Source organism: Triturus cristatus, chromosome 12 (assembly GCF_964204655.1).
Source record: "Triturus cristatus chromosome 12, aTriCri1.1, whole genome shotgun sequence".
In the NCBI taxonomy this organism is placed as follows: Eukaryota; Metazoa; Chordata; class Amphibia; order Caudata; family Salamandridae; genus Triturus; species Triturus cristatus.
In genome coordinates, this window is record NC_140595.1 from 27,416,009 (window position 1) to 27,436,111 (window position 20,103).

A 20,103-nucleotide genomic window follows, 5' to 3' on the forward strand; every position below is an offset into this window, starting at 1 on the left:
AGGAGTATACACAAAAACAACAGACTAGAGTTGTGGCCATTTTGGAACAGGGGATTTAGTTCATGACAAGGCGAGCATCGGTTCTGCAGTAACTTTGCAATAGGATGTTCCAAATCCAGTGCTCTTTTAAATATTAACATATTGGATTTACTGTGCTTGTTTTTTTTTTTTTTTTTTTCCTGTCCATCATTGGCTGCACACGGAGAAGGACGGGGGCTACGGGTTACGGCGGCGGTGTGGTTTGCTATCTCTCTTGGGCTGTTCAACCCCTATCCATAGAAACATCAAACAGTTGCAAATGAGTCAGAAGCGCAGGTTAGAAAGGACACCAAGACTCCAGGAGCATACACAACAATAACAGACTGGAGTTGTGGCCATTTGATATGGGGGATTTAGTTCATTACAAGGCGAGCATCAGTTCCTCAGTAACTTTGTGATCGGATGCGTCAAATCCAGTGCACTTTTAAATATTACCATATTAAGGATACCCACCAGCACAGGATTTGCTTAATAATCTGGCACAGTTTATCTTTTCAGACAGTATCATGCCTGAGATTGGGGAATGGCTTTTATTTTTATTAGAGTGCATCTGATTAACGATAATCTTGTTTTTTCTGAATCGCATTGCATACCATGTGAATTAAAACACAAGCGATGTTTTCAATATACCATATTTGAGAAGTTTTATCCTAAGTTCTCGCTTAAAAAATTAATTTCTTAACCAAAACCTGGAATATAGTCATAACAACACTCCTGACCTTTTGGGTACCTCTGAAAATGTTCGTGTCACAGTCCCATACCATTAATCATGTATCCATAAATTCAGATCTTTCAGCTGATGTATGAATGCTGACTACTCCCAAGCAACTCCTCACTCTCTCCTCTCCCTGTATGCATCAACTTCCTCAGCTCTTTCTTTCATCCATTCTGCTATAGTCTCTTCCTTATGAATTCACAACTGCCCTCTGTTCCTCACTCCCTTTCCCCTGCCTCATTCTTCTCTAACCATCCCTTTCTCCCTGTCACTCAACTTCTCTGTAAACCTTCATTTGCTCTCTCTCGCGTACATATCCTGCTCCGGTATCACGCGATCTCTTGTCCTGCATTATCCCGACCCTTTTAAATCAACTCCTTACCTATTTTTTAAATTCCTTTTTCCATTGGTGTCCTTTATTTTCCACCTCCCTCCCTCGTAACCTCCCAATTTCTGGTTCTCCAGTGCCACAAGATCATATGAATGGCAATAGCGCTATGCAAATGTGATCACTCCACTTTAAACAAAAGTAAAATAACATTGTCAGTTACGACAATAGCTATAACTTTCGTAAATGCAAGCCCGAGTGCATTGCAAATGCTTGTTTTTAAACTTGGGAACACAATCCACATGAATACTCCCCACATCATGCCTCATAATTCCGGTCTGCTTAATTTTACTCCACGCCACACTTCCAGCCAGCAAATTCAGCTCTACAAATGTCCATTCTTCACCACATAACTCAACAACAAATCACATAATTCAACTCAACAACACAATTACACAACACAACAATAATACATCCAATCCACACCACAGAATTTCACCACATGCCATAAAATTCAACAGCACACTACATAATTACCCTCTACTACATACCACTCCACAACACAAAATAACACTCCACATAATTTCAGTACACTTAATACCACACAATTACTATCTGCATAATTCCACTGAACATAATGCCACATAATTTCACTACACAAATCCAGCCCCACATCACACAATTACATAGCTAACAATTCCAATCTAATCCACATAAATCCACTCCAAACCAACAAAATCCACTCCAAACCAAAACGCAGGGGTAAAAGACATTGTGATTTATAATGCCAATAGCTCTAACTCTCATAGATGCTAGACCTACTGCAGTGCAAATATTTGTTCCTTTAGTACCTTGAAGCATTTCAGGGATTTTGTGGCCGTGTGGTTAAAGTTGGTGTTCATGTTTTTTGGCTATATGTGCCACGTTTAACAAATGTGACCGCTATTGTAACTGTTTATTTCTAATTTGTTTTGTATTTTGTTTATGTACAGATCCCACAAGGCCTGCCAGAAGAAAACCTTGCTCGTCCAGCCGATCTCGTTCTCGACCAAGGTCTTCAGGGAGAGATGGTAAAAGTTCTCATTCGGCATCATATCGCCGGCGGTCTCGCAGTCCCCATTACAGAAGTAGCTATCGCAGTGACTGGGACAGACGCAGAAGGCGCTCTTCATCATCAGGCTCATTAAGTTCTGAAGGTCGTCGTCGCAGAGATCGCCGGTATCGGAGCAGAAGCAGAGGCCGAAGCTCCTGGCGAAATCGTAGCCGAAGCAAAAATCGTAGCCGAAGCAGAAATCGTAGCCGAAGCAGAAATCGTAGCCAAAGCAGAAATCGTAGTCGAAGCAGAAAGAAAGCTGATAACCATGACAAAAAGACTAAAAAAAAGGAAGCAGCGCCCCCAGCAAAAACACCTTTTATTGCGATGATAGGTACGTAAGGCTGAGCAGTTGTTCTTGCAAAGTAAAGACCGGTAAGCAGGGGAGGATCACCACCAAACTATAGGCAGCACTTCACCAAAGTAGAGAGCAAAGAAAAAATGAAATCATCAGGGCTGAAGGTGAAACAGTGTCCTACACGTTACATATGTTCCTGAAGTGTTACAAACTGATAGAAACTTGTTCTCGAGGAACTAGCTCCAAAGACATTCTTCAAGAAATTTTCTAATGTATGCATTCTCAAGTATTCTAATCCAACCTGTTAAAGGCCTTTTATTTTGCAAAATTGTCTTTATTCCCCAAGTCTCTTTTAGGATTATGGAGATCATTTGTTTGCCATTTATGGGCAGTAACCCGCAGTACACCCGCTTCACTTGTTGTGCTTGGCGGGCTTGCCCCTTCTCTCCGTACTCCCATTCTTCTCTTTCTTTCCATTGCATACCCCATCCTCTTACCGCTCATTTTATTTACTGATCTTTACTCCTGTCCGCAACATCAGCTGTATTCTTTTCCAACACCACTCCTTTCCCAATCCTAGTTATCAGCATGCCTCTGTGATGTCCTACTGTCCCCACGTATCTTGCCTCTCCTATTTCCTCTGCCTGTATCAGTATTTGTAGATTTATAAAACAGACTGCAGCAAACATTTTTACATCACCCAAAAGCCTCTTTTGTCCCTTTTTCTGGCAAAAAAACTTAAACAAATATTGACCAATCATCAATACTTACTTTCGTGAGACATTTGTGGAGAATCTTATGGCTTATCTGCCTTTCAAAGCCTTTGTGTAGGACTCTGCTTCTGTATAGGAGTGGTTCCTTCCTGGATCATCACCACTCTCCTCACTTAACATATCATACATGAAGCTTCAGTATCAGTCCAGGATGCTCCAGACCTATTGGGTAAGCACATGATATGCTAGCTGTTTGCCAGTCCTCCATAGTCACTGTACACAGGAGGAGAGGATGCCTGAATGACTTCCGAGCAGGACTGATGCAAGGAAGTGACGTGTTAATAGGCAGAATCCATTTGAAGTGTGGACTGTGTGGCACATCATAAGCAGAAGCTGACTGAAATGGAAGAAGCATAAGTGGATGTATCCAAAAAACAATTGACATACAGACCAGTTTCTCAGCAGTACAGCAATCTTATGATAGAAAAGGCTCCAAATAGCTCAGTGTTTAAGTGACTGTTCAAGTTCCCATAGTTAAGTGTTTTTCGATCTTGTCTACTAGACAGTGCATGCACTGTCCTTAGCGAGACATATTGTGGTCTTACCACAAACCTAGAGACTTGGAGCCCACCCATTGCTTACTATTGGTCAGCGTTCCTGTCTTTCTCATTTGCCTGTTTCCTGTTTGTATCCCAGCTTGTCAGTTGTGGGGTTTTCCTTCCCATGGAGCATTGCCTCTTTACCATCACCATCATCTGGCCCCTATGCTTCCCCTGTTTGCTTTTCAAGCACTACTTTTGAGGGGGGGGGGGGTTAAACTCCATCTTATCCTTGCACACAACGTGTCTAGCCTACCTCAACAGCCACATCACATTCCACCAAACACCTCCGCCCAGTCGGGCATATACTCGCACACATCCTTTGCATATCCAGATCCGGCAGCCGTTCCTTCTCCTACATCATTCCTAAACTGTCATGAGCTGCCGTTTTATTTTAGAGCTGCCTCTTCTCAAATTCCTTGACCAGCTGAAGGCGTGGCTCTTCGAATCGGTCTCCCAGCATAGCCCTGGGTCAGACAAGGTTCGCCCCTGCTTCAAGCTGCATGATACCCTCCCAGGTAATAGAGCACTCTATAAATACACATAACATAACAGGGGAGTGCACATGCTTTCCAGCTATCTCCCTTGTGCATTTCCCTTCCCACTCCAGGTTGCTGTCTGTCACCCGTGTGCTTCTTCCCCACCACTCCACACCACATTGCTCTCTCACCCATTGCTTCTTTTCACCCACCCATTGCTTCTTCTCACCCACCCACACCCTCATTCTTTTCTCACCTGTAACTTCCCCCCAACCCCACCTACGGTGCTTCCATCCCACTCAGTATTGTTTCCTCCACTTGCTCCCTCCCGCACTCCATGTTCTTTTCCACCACCACACTCTGCAGTGTTGCATCCCCTTCCGCAGCACTCCATGTTGCAACCACTGCGTCATAGCATCTTTGTCCGTTTTTCTTTTTTTTGCCATGCTGCACAAATTGGTAAAGCCAATAGTGCCCAAAGATGAGACCTATTGGCCATGCCAGTGCTTCTTGTTGTGGTCTTGAGTGATTGGCTAGCCAAGTTCTACGTTAGACTCCTGGGTGGGGACTCTTTTCAGGTTACCATTGTCCTGGGCAGACCAATGGGTGAAGCTGGTGGTTTCAGGGTCTCTATTGTCATCTATATTCCCTCATTTCAGTTTCTTGACTCTGAGAGCCCTTTCATACAACACCATCACATCGCCCTCTCTTTCTGTCCCGCACATGTGGAGGTTAACTTGTTACGTCTCTAATCAAGTAGATGTCAGAAGGTCACATCTTTAAGAGTGTGCACGGGGCATTTCATGATGATGAGGGCGGGTAATTTGTGGGAAGGGCATAGCCAGTACCCTACTGCATCTTGTGTAGGGTTGTCAGTAGCTGCATTATTTTTCAAAGACACTCAGTCATGGTGCCATGTTTCATGGGGCAAGCCCAGAGTGAAGGGCATGATCGAGAATCTACCAGAGACTTGTTTTTGTCATTTTCCACCCATCTATTACCTTCAGCATATCTGAATGAGGAAACTCCATTACAGCTGTTCTTCTCTTTCTGTTTGGCCATCTGGCTTCCCAGTGCTTTTTTTTGAGTATTCACCTTTTGCTGGTACGCCACAAAGAAGTGTTGTTTGAACAGAGCTTGTCTGAATTTTCTGATGGCAGCTATATTCGCACAGTTGACATCTCTGCATAATGAGTAGTCTATACACGCCTTTGCTGATATTGCAACTTAAAACCTGGACCATGCCTATGTCTCTCAGGGATTAGAGTGTAACTTTGCCTAATATATACTGCTTCTGGTAGAATTTGTTCAGGAATCGCAGCTAAAGTTGAATCTGTTTGTTTCAGTGGGAAAAAAATGAATTCGCTGGCAGTTGACCAAACGCCATGTTGCTTCACATTCATCTTTACTCTGCTGCACTTCTAGGTCATTAATAATTCCTTCCTTTGCCATAGCCAACCTTCCCATCACAAAACGTCATGGATATTCTTTAATTTTAATGTTTCCCTGGTTTCTTGTTCGTCCATCCCATGCTCATAAATCTGTATGTTATCGTTGCAAAGTAAAGCCAATGACATTCCTTTGTTCTGATCTAGTTGTCATGCAATCTCCACATTTCTCCTTCCAGTGAGGCGAGGCTGGTATCATTCACAGAACTGCGTTTGTTTCCTTTGGTGTGTGTATTATGTGGCACATTACCCCAATATACTTGGGCATTACTTCACTTTACAGAAGAAAGTAAAATATAGCGTCGCATAAAAGGAACATTCAATGATAATGTAACCCCGAAACCTGAATATTGTAGGTAGCCAAATGTGCAACAAAATGTAATTGTAAGTCTGTGGAGCCATGTGGGAAAGAATGCAAACTCCTCCCCCCACAAGCCCCTTGCTACCATTGGTTCTTCCAGAAAGGTGCAATGATGCTCAACGGTAGTAGGCTTGTTTGCATGCAAGCGAGCTGCTGACCTCATATAATGGTGGTTTTCTTTTCTTTTCTTTTCTTTTTAGGTAAAAGGCCCGTGGATCCTGAAGTGGTGAAGGTGATTCGCACTCTATTAGCGTACAATTTTAAGACCTGGAGAGTGAAGGATTATCAAGGAGAGAAACCAGAATTTTGGTAAGTGAGATCCAAGAAGTTAAAGCCCAGTGAGTGGATGTTTCCTTTGTTGTTTGGCAAGCCAATATGCATGATGCTGTTATCCTCGTCTTTATAAATGGATCTTCTCTTGCTTCATGGGAAAGTTTTGCATTTTCTTGTGATGTGTATTTGGATACCTTCTGTCATTAATTCTCTTTTCGATGAGTATGCATGGAGATTTCGCCTTTATAACGCCTTATGTCAATGGTCCCATCTATATTATCTGTGAATAAGCTAGATGTGTTTTATTTTGGAATCCAATCATTCTCCCCCTTCTAGGTGGTATTTCCTTCCTGTAGATAAAACCTCTAAACCCGATTTCTGGTGGTGCGGGCAGCTGTCTTCGCTAATCATAGCTACTGCTAATTTGGGAGTAACTGCAGTACTCGTTTCACCTCTGCCGAGGTGCTACCATTTAGTGTTTTTTCAGTAGACAGAATCTTTTAGGTTTTGAAGTACAGATGTCAAATTCTCTCTTTAGGGGGACTGGTAGGCCATGCAGTTTTTATTCAGACTGTAAAAAGTGAAATTCCTGTGTAGAGCCTTGATGGGACGCCAAAATGTTGGTATGGTATTGACAGATCTGATTCCACTCATGGAGAGATGCGAGCTGGGTAGTGTGAGAAAGTGCCATCTTTCTTGCATGGTATGCCCCCACTTTTTGCTAAATTGCTGAATGTACTTCGATTGAGTGTACCCTGGGTTCCTGCCAATCAGGTGCCCAGGGCCTATGTTCCTTCCTTAAACCACACAAACTCCAAATTGGCAAACCCTAGCCACATGTCAGCCCCTAGTAAATGGTACCCTAGGTACCCAGGGCCTTGTGGCCAGGGAAGGCCTCTAAGGGCTGCAGCACTCATTGTGCCACCCTCAGAGGCCCTGTACCCTTACACACACACTGCCCTTGCAGGCTGAGTGTCTGGGTGCAGGACAAAACAAAGAGTCGACATGGCACACATCACTGTTTACCATGCCCATCACCTACACTGCCAAGGCATTTGTCAGCCACCCCTCTAGCTGGGTGCATTATGCCTATGGTGTGGGCACAGGAGCAGGAGCCCTGTGCCTCTACAGTACCCAGGTCCATTCCTGGGCACTGTAAGTGCAGTGCTGTCAGTTAAGAGTGCATGGTGCTGAGAGCTTGTCAAACACGAGCTCCATAGCACCATATTGGCAATACTGAAGCCTGGGAAGTTTGGTATCAAACTTCTCAGCACATTGAACCCACACTGATGCCAGTGTAGGATTTAATGTACTAAGCACCCCAGAGGGCATCTTAGAGATGCCCCCTTACAGCTAACTTACAATCCACGTCTGCTCTGAGGCTGCCCAGGCTGCCACGCAGCAGACACGTTGCTGGACCCCTGGGTGGGAGAGCCCCTGCTCTCCCGGGCCTGCAACAATGCACATCCTGGGTGAGGTGAGAAATCTCCTCCCCCAGGATGAGCAAAGGGAAGCTTCAAAGGCAGGCCGCCATTTGGAGTTTCCCTAGGCCACTGCAACCCCCCACTCTGGCGGGAAGCTTGGCCGGAAACCCCATACAAGGACAGGGGATGTGCCAGCCTGCCCACCCCACCCCTCAGGTGGGGGAGGCGAGGTGAAGCACATCTCCGGGCTCTCGCCATCTTGAAGATGGGAGGCCCTACCCTATCAGGATTAGGCTACTGCCCCCCTCCCACAGGAGAGAGGCAGGATAGGGGGTGTACCCACCCCAGGACAAGGACCCATTGGTCCCTGGACTTCACCTACCTGTAACGCCCCTAAATCTAGTATTTAGGGGCCCCCTGAACCTTCCTTCCTTAGATTCCAGATAGAAAATTACAAGAAGAGCAAGAAGAACAAAGACCTGCCCTGCAGCTGCTAAAAAGAGAAGACACCAACTGCTTAGGCCCCAGCCCTACCGGCCTGTCGACTCTCGAACCTGAACCAGCGCGGCATCTCTCGTGGCCAGCAACCTCACCAACCCCGGAGGACCTGGCTACCTTTTGGCTCTAAGCCCCTGGGACTCCCATGAGAAGAGGCTCTACTCAAGAAACCTATTTTTAACCCCTGGCAGCAGCCCGGAACCGCGGACCCAACACACTCTGCACCCGCCAAGCCTGGCCAGTGCCGGAGTGGACAAAGACCCTGAGGACGACCCCACGGCGACTGTGACCCCGAGTCCGGCACCCAAGGACCCCCCTCGACATCCCGGAGGAAGCCTGCAGCCTCAGAACCAAGTGCCACCCCAACCGCGATCAACCAGAGGGTAAGATTCCCGACGTCAAAAGGCACCCCTGCACCCGGCGCCCTGCGGCCCCCTGTGCCCTGCGGCCCCCTGTGCCCAATCCCGGGGTACCCACCTAACCTACAACTACCCAACTTACCTCTCGAAGTGGTGGTGGCACCTGAAACATCCTCGTCCCCGAGCCTGCAGCCTTTTTCCAAACCGGAACATTCCCATTGATTTCCATTGAGCGCCCGACGGCTCAAAAGCACCCTGCACCCAGCCGCCCGAGTGGCCCTGGCAGTGCCCTCTCTACACTAACCTACTTCCCCACTTGCCCTGAGTAAGTGACCAGGAGCCCAGCTCCCACAGCCGCGTGGCTTGCCAGACAGCAGCCACCAACCAAGGCCCCCCTATCCCTCATAGGATAACATTGGGCCTAACTCTCTCTGCACCCGGCCATCCTGAAACCGCTGAGGGTGAACCAACTGTACCTACCTAACACTGGGGGACCCCTGAGTCCATGCCCGGAATTTCAACTCTGCCAGTCGAGTACTTACCCTTAAACCGCTAACATTCTTTTTCCTCATAGGGTAACATTGACTGGCTTTTTCTTCAAAAATCTTCTAAGTGTGAACTTTTCAAAACTGCAAAAATTCACCAAAAATCAGCCAAGTGACAAAAACGAATTTACTCACCTGCTCCTAGGTGAGCTCCCAGTGCTGGATCTTGGTGCCCAGCCCTAACCCTGAAAAGTGTTCACAACTATACTTACCTCTAACTCATTTTTCTCCCATAGGAAACCATTGTCTGCTTTTCTGTGAAATTTCTTCTAAGTGTCTATTTTTGCAAATTTGAAATATTCTTTTAAAATCGTACCATTTCTGCAAACGAAATTACTTACCTGCTTTTGATAAGGACCCCAGTCCTGGGTCTAGGTACCCAGTCCTGGATTACTAAAGTAACGATAAAGTACTCTACCTGCAATTTGAATTTCTTGCCATAGAGATCCATTGAATGTTTTCTTTGAAATATTTTCTAAGTGCTAACTTTTGAAATAGCTAAATATTATTTAAAAATCATTACAGTTATTAAGTCGACTTTTATCACTTGATTCTGAATACTGACCCCAGGCTGGTTCTAGGAGCCAGACCTGGAAATTCCAAAAGTAATCTGAAAAGTAATTTATTACAAATAACCTGAATTTACCATTGAGCTCAATGCATTGTTATGTTTAGGAAATAGGATTGTTTATTGCAACCAACTGTGACTGTTTACACAAATTTATTGCTTAAGACAAAAGTATTTATATTCAACCTCTCATTCTGAGAAAGTATATTTTTACCCCCTTTGTGGTTCTAAAAATAAAACAAGCATATATTTTATATATATAAACCATTGGCCTAGAGTTCAGTTATTGAGTGTGTGAAACCATTTGCTGACTGAGTGTGTACAATAAATGCTTTACACTGTCCTCTGGTACTGCCTTACTGCTCGACCAAGCTACCCCGTTTGAGAGTAAGGTCATACCTAACTTTGACCTCTATCAGCCTCTGGGGGACTGTGGACTCTGTACACCCTGTACCTATTAGGGAACAGTATATACAGAGCCACTTTCTCACATTGGTGGATCAGCGGTGGGATACAAACTTGCATTTGTTGACTACTTGGTTACCATCTGATCACACGACAGAACTCTTAAAAATTGCCTTTAGAATTCTGATTGGTTTTTCCAAAATTACTAAAAGTCTTGCTAGGGCCTTGCTTAAGTCCCATTAGAATTTTAGAAAAATAAAAGTCACTATAGTCCGGGTAGAGGGTTAGAACTGTCAGGTTAGAATGTCTCAAATAAACCCAGCTATTAGTGATAATAATAACATGGACCTGGTGGAGGAGCTCGACCTCACACCTTACTTACACTTGTCTTTCAAGGAATTGAGGTCCTTATGTAAACTCAAAAATTTACAAATGGGTCTGCATCCAACCAAACAAGGGCTCCAGGAGCTCCTGGCTGAGTATGCTAAAGACCACCCATCTGAACATGGTGATGGCCAGTCAGATGAGGAAAGGGAAACGGGGGAGGTGGACAGCAACCTCCCCATACTATTCCCTAGGGAGGAGATGGCACCCATACCCTCCAACTCAAGACATAGCATCTGGGCACCTAGAGACCACACAGGTGGCTCTGGTCCCAGAGACAACACTGGGGGACCCCCCAGTGAAGAGGACAGCCTTGTGAGGCTGGCCAAAAGAATAGATCTAGAGTCCAGACTCCTGGCCCTAGAAAAGGAAAGGAGAGAGATGGGTTTAGCACCCATCAATGGTGGCAGCAATAATAAAAACAAGGATAGGGAGGAAACTTCTGACCCTAAAATCCCCAAAGGGATTGTCCCTAAATTTGAGGAAGGTGATGATATCACCAAATGGTTCACAGCCTTTGAGAGGGCTTGTGATATCAGGAAAGTAAAGAAACCTCTCTGGGGGGCACTCCTGTGGGAACTGTTCTCTGGTAACTGCAGGGACAGGCTTCTGACTCTCTCTGGGCCAGAAGCAGGATCCTATGACCTCATGAAGAAAGCTCTGATTGAGGGATTTGGATTCACCACTGAGGAGTATAGAATTAGATTCAGGGGGGCTCACAAAACCCAGACCCAGTCCTGGATTGATTTTGTAGATTACTCAGTGAAGACACTGGATGGTTGGTTAGCTGGACATGGTGTGCAGGATTTTACTGGATTGTACAACTTATTCATGAAGGAACATATTTTGAGTAACTGCACAAATGAAAAGTTGCATCAGCATTTGGTAGACCTAGGTCTAATTTCTCCCCAAGAATTGGGAAAGAAGGCGGACCACTGGGTCAAGACTAGGGTGACCAAGACAACCACTGGGGGTGACCAAAAGAAGGTGGTCACAAAACCTCCCCAGGGGAAAGGTGGTGAGAATCCCCAAGATAAAAAGTCTGAGTCTTCCAAAGGGCCCCAAAAACCTGTTCAGGTGGGTGGGACCCAAACTACTCCCTATGTGCCCCAACCATATAGGGGGAAGAACTTTGATCCCTTAAAGGCCTGGTGTAATACCTGTAAGAAGCAGGGACACCTAACTGTATCTTGCCCCCAAAACAAAGCCCCTAAGGCACCCAGTACAGCCACTCCTGGGGCAGCAAGTATACAAATGGGATCAGAGGTGTACCCTGAGCAAATCTGGGAACACACTGAAGCAAGTTTAGTCTCCTTGGGAGAAGTGGAGTTTGCCACTGTGGCTGTGTGGCCCCCCAACTTAAAGAAATACTTACAGTACCCCTGGGTAAATGGAACTAGGGTAGAAGCTCTGAGGGATACAGGTGCCAGTGTCACTATGGTGAAAGACACACTGGTTTCCCCTGAGCAATACTTGATTGGGAAGTCTTACCCAGTCACCAACGCTGACAGTGTCCCCACTAGTCATCCCATGGCCATGGTAACATTAGGCTGGGGGGGGGGGGGGTTACTGGCCTGAAACAGGTAGTTGTCTCTCCAAAGTTGCCAGCTGCATGCCTGCTTGGAAATGACCTGGAAACCTCAGCCTGGGCTGAGGTTGAGTTAAAGGCCCATGCAGCCATGCTGGGCATCCCTGAATTGGTGTGTGTGCAAACCAGAGCACAGAGCAAGAGGATGGGTGAAAAAGTAGGTTTGGAGCCTGGAATAATGGCCCAACCAACCAAGAGGAAGGGCAAGAAGACTGGGGGACCAGCTTCTGTACAGCCAAACACTCAGAACCCCTCTCCCCCTGGAGAGGATGTAGATACCCCTGCGGGAACTGAGTCCATGGAGCTTGACCCTTACCAGGTTGAACTCTTGGGCCCAGGGGGACCCTCTAGGGAAGAGCTGTGCCAGGGTCAGCGAGACTGTCCCACTCTCGAAAGCCTGAGACAACAAGCTGCTTCAGAAGCCAGGGGAGATGTCAGTGGTACCCACAGAGCTTATTGGGAAGAGGGATTACTGTATGCTGAGGCAAGAGACCCCACTCCTGGAGCCACCAGGAGGGTGGTAGTGCCACAGAAGTACAGGGAGTTCCTCCTAACTTTGGCTCATGACATCCCCCTAGCTGGACATCTGGGGCAATCCAAAACTTGGGAAAGGTTAGTGAGTCACTTTTACTGGCCCCAGATGCACCAAAAGGTGAAGGAGTTTGTCAGCTCCTGTGTTACCTGTCAGGCCAGTGGCAAGACAGGTGGCCACCCAAAGGCCCCCCTCATTCCACTACCAGTGGTGGGGGTCCCCTTTGAAAGGGTAGGTGTGGACATTGTGGGTCCACTTGAACCTCCCACAGCCTCAGGGAACAAATTCATTCTAGTAGTAGTGGATCATGCTACTAGGTACCCTGAAGCAATTCCACTTAGGACTACTACAGCTCCTGCAGTAGCCAAGGCCCTCCTGGGTGTCTTCACCAGGGTGGGTTTTCCTAAGGAGGTGGTTTCAGACAGAGGTTCCAACTTCATGTCTGCTTACCTAACACACATGTGGAAAGAGTGTGGAGTGCAGTACAAGTTTACTACACCCTACCACCCACAAACCAATGGCCTTGTTGAGAGGTTCAACAAGACATTGAAAGGTATGATCATGGGACTCCCTGAGAAACTCAAAAGGAGGTGGGATGTCCTGTTACCATGCTTGCTTTTCGCTTACAGGGAAGTGCCACAGAAGGGAGTAGGTTTCTCACCCTTTGAACTTCTGTTTGTTCATCCTGTAAGGGGACCACTGTGTCTTGTAAAAGAGGGCTGGGAGAGGCCTCTTCAAGAACCCAAACAGGACATAGTGGACTATGTGCTTGGCCTAAGGTCCAGAATGGCTGAGTATATGGAAAAGGCATCCAAGAACCTTGAGGCCAGCCAGGAGCTCCAGAAGCACTGGTATGACCAAAAAGCTGCACTGGTTGAATTTCAACCAGGGCAACAGGTGTGGGTTTTGGAGCCAGTGGCACCAAGGGCTCTCCAAGACAAATGGAGTGGCCCTTACCCTATCCTAGAGAGAAAGAGTGAGGTCACCTATCTAGTTGACCTGGGCACTAGCAGGACACCCAAAAGGGTCATCCATGTGAACCGCCTTAAACTCTACAATGATAGGGCTGACATCACCATGCTGATGGTGACTGATGAAGAACAGGAAGCAGAGAGTGAGCCACTCCCTGACCTCCTATCCTACAGCCCAAAAGATGGGTCAGTAGATGGTGTGATTTTTTCAGACACCCTCCCTGCCCAACAGCAGACTGACTGCAAGCAAGTCTTGCAACAATATGCTAGCCTCTTTTCCCTGACCCCTGGTCTGACAAGCTGGTGTACCCATGATGTGGACACTGGTGACAGTGCACCTGTCAAGAGCAAAATCTATCGACAGTCAGATCAAGTCAAGGAAAGCATCAAAGCTGAGGTCAGCAAGATGCTGGAGTTAGGGGTCATTGAGCCTTCAGAGAGCCCCTGGGCTAGCCCAGTGGTTCTGGTCCCCAAACCTCATCAACAGGGTGAAAAGAGAGAGATGAGGTTCTGTGTGGACTATAGAGGGCTCAACTCTGTCACCAAGACAGATGCTCACCCTATCCCAAGAGCAGATGAACTGATAGACAAATTGGGGGCTGCCAAATTTCTCAGTACCTTTGACTTAACTGCAGGGTACTGGCAGATTGGCATGGCCCCAGGAGCAAAAGAAAAGACAGCATTCTCCACCCCTGATGGGCATTACCAGTTTACTGTGATGCCCTTTGGGTTAAAGAATGCCCCTGCCACCTTCCAGAGGTTGGTGAACCATGTCCTGGCTGGGTTGGAGTCCTTTAGTGCAGCTTATCTTGATGATATTGCTGTCTTTAGCTCCACCTGGCAGGATCACCTGATCCACCTTGGGAAGGTTTTAGAGGCTCTGCAGAGTGCAGGTCTCACTATCAAGGCGTCCAAATGCCAGATAGGGCAGGGCACTGTGGTGTACTTGGGCCACCTTGTAGGTGGAGGCCAGGTACAGCCCTTACAACCCAAAATCCAGGCCATCATGGACTGGATAGCTCCAACAACCCAGACCCAAGTCAGGGCATTCCTTGGCTTGACTGGGTACTACAGGAGGTTTGTGAAGGGGTATGGGTCCATTGTGGCCCCCCTCACAGAACTCACCTCCAAGAAAATGCCCAAGAAAGTTAACTGGACAGTTAGTTGTCAAAAGGCTTTTGACACCCTAAAAGAAGCAATGTGCTCAGCACCAATTCTAAAAGCTCCAGATTATGCCAAGCAGTTCATAGTGCAGACTGATGCCTCTGAACTAGGGATAGGAGCGGTCCTATCCCAGACCAATGATGAAGGCCAAGACCAACCTGTTGCTTTTATAAGCAGAAGACTACTCCCTAGAGAGCAGCGTTGGAGTGCCATTGAGAGGGAGGCCTTTGCTGTGGTTTGGTCCCTGAAGAAGCTGAGGCCATACTTGTTTGGCACTCACTTCCTAGTTCAAACTGACCACAGACCCCTCAGATGGCTAATGCAGATGAAAGGGGAAAATCCAAAACTACTGAGGTGGTCCATCTCCCTACAGGGAATGGACTTTGAAGTGGAACACAGACCAGGGACTGCCCATGCCAATGCAGATGGACTTTCCAGGTTCTTCCACTTAGACAATGAAGACTCCATAGGACAAGGTTAGTCTCATCACCTTTCGTTTTGGGGGGGGGGTTGTGTGAGAAATTGCCATCTTTCTTGCATGGTACGCCCCCACTTTTTGCTAAATTGCTGAATGTACTTCGATTGAGTGTACCCTGGGTTCCTGCCAATCAGGTGCCCAGGGCCTATGTTCCTTCCTTAAACCACACAAACTCCAAATTGGCAAACCTTAGCCACATGTCAGCCCCTAGTAAATGGTACCCTAGGTACCCAGGGCCTTGTGGCCAGGGAAGGCCTCTAAGGGCTGCAGCACTCATTCTGCCACCCTCAGAGGCCCTGTACCCTTACACACACACTGCCCTTGCAGGCTGAGTGTCTGGGTGCAGGACAAAACAAAGAGTCGACATGGCACACATCTCTGTGTACCATGCCCATCACCTACACTGCCAAGGCATTTGTCAGCCACCCCTCTAGCTGGGTGCATTATGCCTATGGTGTGGGCACAGGAGCAGGAGCCCTGTGCCCCTACAGTACCCGGGTCCATTCCTGGGCACTGTAAGTGCAGTGCTGTCAGTTAAGAGTGCATGGTGCTGAGAGCTTGTCAAACACGAGCTCCACAGCACCATATTGGCAACACTGAAGCCTGGGAAATTTGGTATCAAACTTCTCAGCACATTGAACCCACACTGATGCCAGTGTAGGATTTAATGTACTAAGCACCCCAGAGGGCATCTTAGAGATGCCCCCTTACAGCTAACTTACAATCCACGTCTGCTCTGAGGCTGCCCAGGCTGCCACGCAGCAGACACGTTGCTGGACCCCTGGGTGGGAGAGCCCCTGCTCTCCCGGGCCTGCAACAATGCACATCCTGGGTGAGGTGAGAAATCTCCTCCCCCAGGATGAGCAAAGGGAAGCTTCAAAGGCAGGCCGCCATTTGGAGTTTCCCCAGGCCACTGCAACCCCCCACTCTGGCGGGAAGCTCGGCCGGAAACCCCATACAAGGACAGGGGATGTGCCAGCCTGCCCACCCCACCCCTCAGGTGGGGGAGGCGAGGTGAAGCACATCTCCGGGCTCTCGCCATCTTGAAGATGGGAGGCCCTACCCTATCAGGATTAGGCTACTGCCCCCCTCCCACAGGAGAGAGGCAGGATAGGGGGTGTACCCACCCCAGGACAAGGACCCATTGGTCCCTGGCATTCATCTACCTGTAACGCCCCTAAATCTAGTATTTAGGGGCCCCCTGAACCTTCCTTCCTTAGATTCCAGATAGAAAATTACAAGAAGAGCAAGAAGAACAAAGACCTGCCCTGCAGCTGCTAAAAAGAGAAGAAGACACCAACTGCTTAGGCCCCAGCCCTACCGGCCTGTCGACTCTCGAACCTGCACCAGCGCGGCATCTCTCGTGGCCAGCAACCTCACCAACCCCGGAGGACCTGGCTACCTTTTGGCTCTAAGCCCCTGGGACTCCCATGAGTAGAGGCTCTACTCAAGAAACCTATTTTTAACCCCTGGCAGCAGCCCGGAACCGCGGACCCAACACACTCTGCACCCGCCAAGCCTGGCCAGTGCCGGAGTGGACAAAGACCCTGAGGACGACCCCACGGCGACTGTGACCCCGAGTCCGGCACCCAAGGACCCCCCTCGACATCCCGGAGGAAGCCTGCAGCCTCAGAACCAAGTGCCACCCCAACCGCGATCAACCAGAGGGTAAGATTCCTGACGTCAAAAGGCACCCCTGCGCCCGCCGCCCTGCGGCCCCCTGTGCCCAATCCCGGGGTACCCACCTAACCTACAACTACCCAACTTACCTCTCGAAGTGGTCTTGGCACCTGAAACATCCTCGTCCCCGAGCCTGCAGCCTTTTTACAAACCGGAACATTCCCATTGATTTCCATTGAGCGCCCAAAGGCTCAAAAGCACCCTGCACCCAGCCGCCCGAGTGGCCCTGGCAGTGCCCTCTCTACACTAACCTACTTCCCCACTTGCCCTGAGTAAGTGACCAGGAGCCCAGCTCCCACAGCCGCGTGGCTTGCCAGACAGCAGCCACCAACCAAGGCCCCCCTATCCCTCATAGGATAACATTGGGCCTAACTCTCTCTGCACCCGGCCGTCCTGAAACCGCTGAGGGTGAACCAACTGTACCTACCTAACACTGGGGGACCCCTGAGTCCATGCCCGGAATTTCAACTCTGCCAGTCGAGTACTTACCCTTAAACCGCTAACATTCTTTTTCCTCATAGGGTAACATTGACTGGCTTTTTCTTCAAAAATCTTCTAAGTGTGAACTTTTCAAAACTGCAAAAATTCACCAAAAATCAGCCAAGTGACAAAAACGAATTTACTCACCTGCTCCTAGGTGAGCTCCCAGTGCTGGATCTTGGTGCCCAGCCCTAACCCTGAAAAGTGTTCACAACTATACTTACCTCTAACTCATTTTTCTCCCATAGGAAACCATTGTCTGCTTTTCTGTGAAATTTCTTCTAAGTGTCTATTTTTGCAAATTTGAAATATTCTTTTAAAATCGTACCATTTCTGCAAACGAAATTACTTACCTGCTTTTGATAAGGACCCCAGTCCTGGGTCTAGGTACCCAGTCCTGGATTACTAAAGTAACGATAAAGTACTCTACCTGCAATTTGAATTTCTTGCCATAGAGATCCATTGAATGTTTTCTTTGAAATATTTTCTAAGTGCTAACTTTTGAAATAGCTAAATATTATTTAAAAATCATTACAGTTATTAAGTCGACTTTCATCACTTGATTCTGAATACTGACCCCAGGCTGGTTCTAGGAGCCAGACCTGGAAATTCCAAAAGTAATCTGAAAAGTAATTTATTACAAATAACCTGAATTTACCATTGAGCTCAATGCATTGTTATGTTTAGGAAATAGGATTGTTTATTGCAACCAACTGTGACTGTTTACACAAATTTATTGCTTAAGACAAAAGTATTTATATTCAACCTCTCATTCTGAGAAAGTATATTTTTACCCCCTTTGTGGTTCTAAAAATAAAACAAGCATATATTTTATATATATAAACCATTGGCCTAGAGTTCAGTTATTGAGTGTGTGAAACCATTTGCTGACTGAGTGTGTACAATAAATGCTTTACACTGTCCTCTGATACTGCCTTTCTGCTCGACCAAGCTACCACGTTTGAGAGTAAGGTCATACCTAACTTTGACCTCTATCAGCCTCTGGGGGACTGTGGACTCTGTACACCCTGTACCTATTAGGGAACAGTATATACAGAGCCACTTTCTCACAGGTAGGAGTAATGAGAGTTATCACTGTGGTTGCCATTATTTCATCGACTCTGCTGCATTTATACACTGCCAGCATATCCAAGATACCTGGCCAACATTGTCACAGATGGATACTGTCCCTTCCTCTAAGCCTCTTACTGTACTATGTCTGCTCTGATAATTACTATGTAGGAGTCTGCTGGCCTCTGCAGGGCTGTGTGACTGTTTTCTTATGTTTTGTAAACAAATTAGATATTTGAACATGCCTATAGTTTCCCCTGTTTTGTGTCCGAAGAGTGACTTTGTAATTCCCGTCTTAAGATGTGGTGAATCCTGCAGGCGTTCCTTTAGTGGTGGTAGATGCATTATTCAGTAAAGCATTTGATGGTGCAGTTATTGCCAGTATGCAAGACAGATGTGAGCCAATGTGCTTTAGCCAAAGTATAACAACTACAATTTGTGGTTTAGTAGTAAGTTCATACATTTTGAATAAAAAAAGATTGCCACTTCATTACTTCACCAAAACGTCGTCTTATAATAAGCACATTGTTGTGCGTAAATTCAGTGTACCTGCATAGCATTAGACATCAATTTCCTTTTCACTGCCATCGACTAACTCATACTTAGCTATTATTTTGGTCTTGCTTTGGCACATGACTGCTGTGGCTCTCTTCAATGTAACCAAAAGCTGCTGTGACACAATCACTAGGGAAGTGTTTTCCAAATCATGTAGGGATATGGAAATTGCAGATGCAAGTAGGAAATCTGTTACCAATTTAGCAACCGTGTTCATGAAATCTGAGATACACACCCCTAATAAGTGTGCCACAGGCGTCTTTGTGCTTGTGTGCCGCATTGTAAACCTAAAGCAATGGAATATATATTCGCATATGGTTGTGTTGTTAATATGCTTATTATATCTGTTGGCTCTCTGGATACCTATATTGATAACATAGGTTTTGCTTGGGCGCCCTTTCAAGGTGAGGAGAGGTTCCGTTGAACTACTCCGCACTCGTGGGAATTGTTTAACCTTCAAAAAATTTGGTTTCTTCCTATTGATATTTTCCACTTATTTTATATATGCAACAGTGGTGAACATGACATAAATATATTATTTTTGTGCCAAAGAATCTTTGTATGTTTTTGAAAGACCAGGGAAACCCAGGGAATATGAAGGTACCATGGGTATGAGTATTTTGAAGGAACAAGGGTCCCTTATTCCGAGATGCCATAAACTATATTACAGAGAAATGTAATGAAATATGTCATATTTCCAAATGGAATATCAACTGTATTTATTAAAAATTATAAAGAATGAATACAGTGGGAAACCACCGAAACAGGTGAAGTAACAAACTTGTAGGCCCAGACATTCTACATGTGACTGCAATGAAAGTAAAATAATTGTCACATATGTCATACAGTACCAATGCTCATATACATACCAATAGGTTATTAGGGACATAATATTAGTATAATGAGGTTTGGGATTAGTCAAAGGAGGGATAGAGGAGGGAAGGGTCTAGAAAGTGTTATTTGGGAGATCATAGCAGTAAATTTAGGTTTGGGATGAGTCATCGGAGGAAAGAGTCTAAAAGGGCTATTGGGGAGATAATAGTAATAGAATGAGG

The 20,103-nt window shown here is 46.7% G+C and overlaps 1 protein-coding gene across 30 annotated transcripts in view; it reads left to right on the forward strand.

The window, feature by feature from the left end:
- The window catches only part of LOC146772278 (uncharacterized), a 219,400-nt gene that overhangs the window by 81,209 nt on the left and 118,088 nt on the right, over nucleotides 1-20,103 (forward strand). For all 30 annotated transcript variants that reach the window (XM_085636720.1, XM_085636724.1, XM_085636723.1 and 27 more), the window contains 2 exons: nucleotides 2,075-2,509; nucleotides 6,274-6,382. In XM_085636720.1, coding sequence (XP_085492846.1) covers nucleotides 2,075-2,509; nucleotides 6,274-6,382 — 544 coding nt within the window. The remainder of the gene's footprint in view (nucleotides 1-2,074; nucleotides 2,510-6,273; nucleotides 6,383-20,103) is intronic.